Source organism: Cydia pomonella, chromosome 1, assembly GCF_033807575.1.
Source record: "Cydia pomonella isolate Wapato2018A chromosome 1, ilCydPomo1, whole genome shotgun sequence".
Taxonomy (NCBI): domain Eukaryota; kingdom Metazoa; phylum Arthropoda; class Insecta; order Lepidoptera; family Tortricidae; genus Cydia; species Cydia pomonella.
Genome location: NC_084703.1, coordinates 17,509,510 through 17,516,115, shown reverse-complemented (window position 1 = coordinate 17,516,115; position 6,606 = coordinate 17,509,510). Strand labels below are relative to the sequence as shown.

Genomic DNA, 6,606 nt, shown 5'->3' with positions numbered 1-6,606 from the left:
ATTTAGCCGCACAGCGATAGCCTGACCGATAACATCATTTTATTTCTTCTACGAGTAGGTAGCTTACCTACATATGTACCAATACCTACTCTTATTTCAAGACGGATCGATTTCACTGAGTGTTGTAACAAAGGTTAAGTCATCACACGTTTTCAAACATTTTGGTAATTAATATAAGCAATTTTAAATACCTACCTAATACAATCTTACTTGCTTATTTTTAGCTGACTTTTTTTATTAAAATAAGTGAATTGTAATTGTACTTTATAACTACTACTAAGTACTAACCCGCTTATTCATAAACGTGTACTAAAGTTACGATGCTGCTAATCATCGTTTGTCCCTTTTCATCATACCAATACGTCGGAAAGGGACAAACGATGATTAGCGGCATCGTAACTTTAGTTGACGTTTATGAATAAGGGGGTCAAAGTTTGGCCGTTAATTATTTATTTACTGTAGATAGTTTAGTCTAGGTAATGATCTATTATTATTGTTTTATTCAATTCAAAAATATCACCGCATTTTTATAGGGAACATATGGTTACTAAGGTGGCTATTAATTATGATTAATACAGGTAAATAACATAACATTAGCATCATATACTAAAAAGGTTACGTTAAAAGAAAAGGTCCCTAGATATTCTGCCTACTCCAGCAGCCTGTATTTTTTTTGTAACTACTTGCTAAGGATTAGTTGTGAGTCCGCTGCAAGAGCGCTAATTCACGCATTGATATAATTTATTTTAGATTTTCCTTTAAAAATCAGCTATTAAGAAGCAACAAGAATGTTCATTTCTCCATACAAACGTACTCGACTGTTTACTCCGTCGTTTTTGAAGCTAGAGCAATGATTTTTTAACACAGATTATCATTATTAATATCTGTATCTGACTGTTTTGCTTTTTTGATACTTTTGTTTGTTAAGGCGCTAGTGCACTTAAAATATTCGCAAAAACGACCTAATTTACTAGGCCGCACGCGCCGCAGAGAAGCATGGTATTCAAAACCGACATCAATTAGCCTAAACATAAAAACAGTTCGACGCGGATACTTTAATTACCATTAAAATCTCAAAATTTCGTTACATTTGGTTAAGGTTTGAAGGTAACAGTCGAGTACGAAACATCGTAGCTAGGTAGCGTTGTCCTTATCGCACTAGTTTCAAGAGCCGCTTCCGTTAGCGAGACCGATTTATTCACCTAAAATATGTAAATCTCTGCTCCTGTATCTTCTTCAAAAGGGACGATGACAGTTGGAGGATCCGACATAATGCCGAAATAGAACAACTGATTGCCGAGCCGAATATTGTAGGTGAGACCAAAGCGTATCGTTTCCGCTGGCTTGGCCACCTCGGAAGGATAGATGAAGATCGAGCAGTCAAAAGATCATACAAACTTGGGTCGACCAACTGGACGTCGTCCTTTTGGTCATCCTAAATATCGTTTAGCGGATAGAGTGGAGGTAGACTTCCGTGAGCTCGGCGTCGGCGAAAGCTGGCGTGAATTCGCTCAGGCTCGAGCAAAATAGCGGACTGTTATGTTGGAGGCCAAGACTCATTTTGGACCATCGCGGCAGCCAATTAAGTAAGTACCTATTATATTATCTTTATTTAAAGATTTTCATACAAAACGTGATAGATATCCCAAAAAAAAATTTTTTTTATTAGTAACAAAATTAAACAGGCGGAAAATCCACTATTTGGATTGGACCTCAGAATGTCGTCATTTCAAGCGCTAGGTCAAGTATGGAGGTTATAGGGCTGTACATTTGTGCAAAGTTAGCGTGGTTAGAGTCTAATTTTTGTACGATTAGAAGTTTTTCAACAAATTGAATTATGTTCAGAAAATATTTTAATAATTTGTTTTTATTTCAAGTAGCAACACTACTATATAAATTATAAACTTTAATAAAGTTAATTCTTTTTTTCTTAGAATATGACATTTATTTCAGTTTTTTTTTGTACAATAACTAAGAGATAAGAATGTATAGAAGGAATCTAATTTCTTACAGTAATTTAAAAATACTTTGCGGAAAAATATATTTCATTAAAAAACCGTAGATTCGAATCGTATAATTCACAGGTATCTAATAGGGCAAAAATATTTCAAGGACCTTAATAATATTAATGCAAGCTTGTGTAAAGTTAACTAAATAAAGGGCCAATGCAAAGAAAAGTCGACTTTAAGCCATTCACAGACTTCGCGGTAGGCAGGTATTGATTACACTTTCTATGATATCTTAAAGTTAGAGTGCATAAAACTCGTGAGATATATCCGTTTTCTTTAAAACAAAACGTCTACTAAGGTATCGTTCACACTTAACCCACAATTCAGTAGCATTATTACAAATATGAGTACTTATATAAAATCCACTGAATGGTCAGTTAAGTCTGTTGTGCTGTTGATGCTAAAAGTGTCACCGCCAAAAGTAGTATAGAGCAACTTACCGCTTCAAAGAGGTGTGCTTGGTGCCGTTGGAGAGCAGCTTGTGTTTGGGCTTGTCGTGTGCACCCGTGGGTGTCGAGGAGGAAAGCGTAAGGTCACTGGCGAACGAGCTGGTGGACGAGTCCTTAGATATAGCGGTCTTAAGCGCGCGCCGCGCCGCCGACTCGGGGCTGCCGGGCGCCGCCGCCAGTTCCAGCGCCAGCCGCGACTTGCCCGCCGGCGCCACCGGCGCCACCGGCGGCTTCTGCTCCACCGGCACCATATACGACAGCATCGCTGCCTCTCTAATTAACTCCTGACATTTCACGCGCTTTCTTTTAATAATCCATCTATAGAATTCATATCCTTATCAGTCTTAAGTATCACTTCACTCAGTAGTTAAAAATCGAAATTTTCGTACCCTATTGAGATCTGAAACAAACAAACCATATTAGGATAAAAATTAATAACATAAAGCTTATAATTAACGAATAATATAACCGGACCGACGGAAGCAATTTAGACTTATATGTCTGCAAATGCTGCTTGATTTTCAACCATTTACCTTTGCACTGTCATATCATCAATCATCAAACCCAAATTGTCCCCTTCTGCCCGGGGTACGATAATAACTTAATAATATTTATTTATTTAATCTTTATTGCACAATACATGAAGGTAAAAATGGCGGACTTAATGCCTTAAGGCATTCTCTACCAGTCAACCAATGTAATAACATAATCTAAAAGCTAATTACACAATACTTCAAAGTTAAAGTTTAATTAGCATACTAAAAAACTAAAATTACATAAAAAACAACACAAACCAACAACAAAACAATTAGGTAGTACCCGACCCTACCCCACGTCATCCCAGGCGCAAAGGTACCCAACACGCTCGCCGCGTTACCGCGTTGAACCGTCATGGATAACCTCTGCACAAAGAATGACCCAGAGTGAGATCAAGGCCTTTACAAACCGTTAGAAATCTATAACCTCTAAGCACCAACAGCCAATCGTCTCAACCGCCAGAGGCACAAACAAATAACCAACCAACCCCGCGTATTACTCTTGTTTCCTTAAAGCCGCCACCTCAGCAGCTGCCTCTGCTACTGTCTTCACGGTGCGGCCAATGTGCGATGCAGCAAAAGTGTTGACGCACGTAGCGTCCCAAACTCCCAAAGCAGGCATTTTCCTTTCTGCCTTCTGCTCTTACCTTCAGACCGGCTAATGCCTAGGGGCTGGCGCATGCATGGGACATTTGCCGAGACAAGCGTGCTCCGGACAAGATCATTCAGAGCGTGATGGCGTACAAAATAATTAGGTACATCAAATAAATAACACACATAAAAGTTTTTGTGGCAAATATGTGAATTAACTAAGGACTTTCCAATGTCAAACCTACTTACAGCAAAATTTAATCCAGAACACTGAGCCAAATTCAAGTTCATGTAAAATACGTATAATTATATTAAATACGTAAATATTTTAAATACCTACATACTAGAAATATTTCTCAGTAAGTACCTAAAAGAATATCTTCTTCTAGATATAGATAGATATTATCTATTAAAATTTCCCGACTCTAAATTTAATTGCAACGGTTTGCACAAAATTATTGCCATGTTTATGTTAACGTCTTATAATATTTATCCGTAGAATAAAATGTATGTATTCATCGAAATAAGGTCATCCATTAATTACGTCACATTTTTAGGAGGACTTTTACTAACTTTTTGACGTCACTTTGACTTCATCTGTAACCGAAAATTGGTTTGATTTTTTTAATGCACTTCACCTACAGTTAAACAACTAGTTTTTAGAATGATAATTTCATAATCATTTTATGATGTGTTTTTTTTTAATTGGTTTCGTTTTCCAAATGTGATCAGTAGGGCTAAGATGGCCATTATCATTGCCATGCCGAGCACCCTTATACCTATCTTAGGTCAACGACATTTATCGATAAATTAAAATGGTTGAGAGGCCCTAAAAAAATGTTTTTTGTCCCCAAAAGTAAAAAAATAGTATTCAGACGAAAGCTAGGTAAAATCCAAGAATAAAACCCGACACTACCCAAATATTTACTGTACAAATATATGTAATTATGGCTTGATCATAAACAGAAAGCTTGCGGTGTCGTATTAATGGAAATGGTACGTAATATATTGACCAGACCAGATCACTCATCTTACGAAATTGCAATCGATGCAATTCAAGACAGATATCTATATAAGTACCTTTAATGGATACTTAATTAAAAGGGGGGATGCGCACACCCTGGGAAGAAGCTACCAGAACTTTCGTTTTTGTATACCTACGTCGCTCAGACATAGTCAGACAAAGACAGGAGAGCTTCACTCCTGCTCTCCCGACCTTCTGTAAGTGGAGTAGGCATGTTATGTGTACAGTCAGCGTCAAATACTTTGAAGCAGTCAAAGTGGCTAAATAGTTCGGTACACCATACTAAATATATAGTGTACCGAACTATTTGGCTACCTTGGTTGCTCCAAAGTATTTGACGCTGACTGTACAAACGCAAGAGATAAAATTAAAAGTGAAGTGAGAGCTTGTGTGTCTTCCCTTATAGACGGTATTACTCCACATTTACCTTATCTCGTTATCTATATGTCAAGATGAGTTGTATGGATTGCTAAAATAAAGGTTTCATGATTAATGTAACAGTACCTGGGCGACCGAGCATTGCTCGGTTATAACTATTTATTGTAATATGGTGGTGTATAGGTGATAATCTTATCTACATTTTTTTACTACATTAAACTTGTCTAAAACAATAAAAATTAAAAAATTATATATAAACTTGAACATATAAAAAAAAAGTTAGTCACCGGGCGAGATTCGAACCCGTAACACTCGTTTAGCAGTCCGCGTCTTAACCCGCTAGACCAGACGGGCAGTGGCCGGCAACACGAAATTAGCGACCATATTCTGCGTCGAAAGAAAAACGCATGAAAACTCGAAAACACGCGTTTTCCCAAACAAGACTAATCTAGATCGATTGTTTACCCCCAAAAACCCCCATATACCAAATTTAAGCAAAATCGTTAGAGCCGTTTCCGAGATCCCGGAAATATATATACATATACATATACAAGAATTGCTCGTTTAAAGGTATAAGATTTTACTATAAGTACCTATACCTACCTACATTAGTAGCCTTATGCTTACACGGCATCGGCATAGGTACCTGCGCGTAAGCAAACGTGCTTAGATAGTTATCGCTTACCTATTATTATTATCTCCGCCACGTGACCCAGTCCACATGAACATTTCTTACTTATTGACTACTGTCTCCTTGTCAATCTGAAAAATAAATAATTGGTACTTACTTTAAAATATCTAGTAGACATAAGGGTAGAGTCCGTGCGGAAAGGGAAGAGTCGTGGAATGTAAGGGAACCTATATATTTTAATACTCTTCTCTTCCGGCACAGACTCTATGTAATGTTTTCAATATTTTGATTTTCCTTCCTTATCCCTGACGTGACATGGAGATCGTTTAACGGCCAAATTGACATCGAGAACGCTGCCATTATGTGGACAACTTAAAGTCACACGTAAGGCACTCATGGCTTTGCTTAATTCAAATGAGCATGTCTTTAAGACTAGACACAAGACTCTTATCATATGTATTTTTGATAATGTTATGCTCAAGCTCTGTGTGGGAATGACAATATAATAACATTCCTGAGGCAAGGAAAGGTCAGTCGCCCGCGGTGAACTCACGCGCAGCCGCCGCCGTGCTCTGGACACGCTCATGATTGGCAACAAATAATTATTTACAAGTTCACATTCATTTCCTACCGGCTAGATCTTCCACACCGCTGTGTAAATATAGCGGCCTTATTCTGTCCCTGCAGTATTCGACGTATAGACATGATATCGAAAACGTAATGGTTGCCCGTGGTGCGCGACGTACGGGCATTTCATTTCATTGGTTTTGGCATTATGGCGTTTCAAAGGTTCTCTTAGTAGTTAGTCCAGGTCAAATATCATAATATTACCTGATCTGGTCAATACGTTAATGTAATGTTAAATTTCTTCTGCTAATGAATAATACTTTTTTTAAACAATTAAGCGAGGAATTGATGTGACAGATTAATCCAGTGACTAAATGATGCGGACATAAAGCGTTTTCCCACAATTTTTTTTTTAACAGAC

At 37.6% G+C, this 6,606-nt stretch overlaps 1 protein-coding gene across 2 annotated transcripts in view; it reads right to left on the bottom strand.

The window, feature by feature from the left end:
* The window catches only part of LOC133517238 (uncharacterized), a 44,820-nt gene that overhangs the window by 32,153 nt on the left and 6,061 nt on the right, over positions 1 to 6,606 (bottom strand). For both annotated transcript variants that reach the window (XM_061850458.1, XM_061850466.1), the window contains exons 2-3: positions 5,673 to 5,749; positions 2,450 to 2,858 (exon numbers count right to left, since the gene is read on the bottom strand). In XM_061850458.1, coding sequence (XP_061706442.1) covers positions 2,450 to 2,721 — 272 coding nt within the window. In that variant the 5' untranslated portion in view covers positions 2,722 to 2,858; positions 5,673 to 5,749. The remainder of the gene's footprint in view (positions 1 to 2,449; positions 2,859 to 5,672; positions 5,750 to 6,606) is intronic.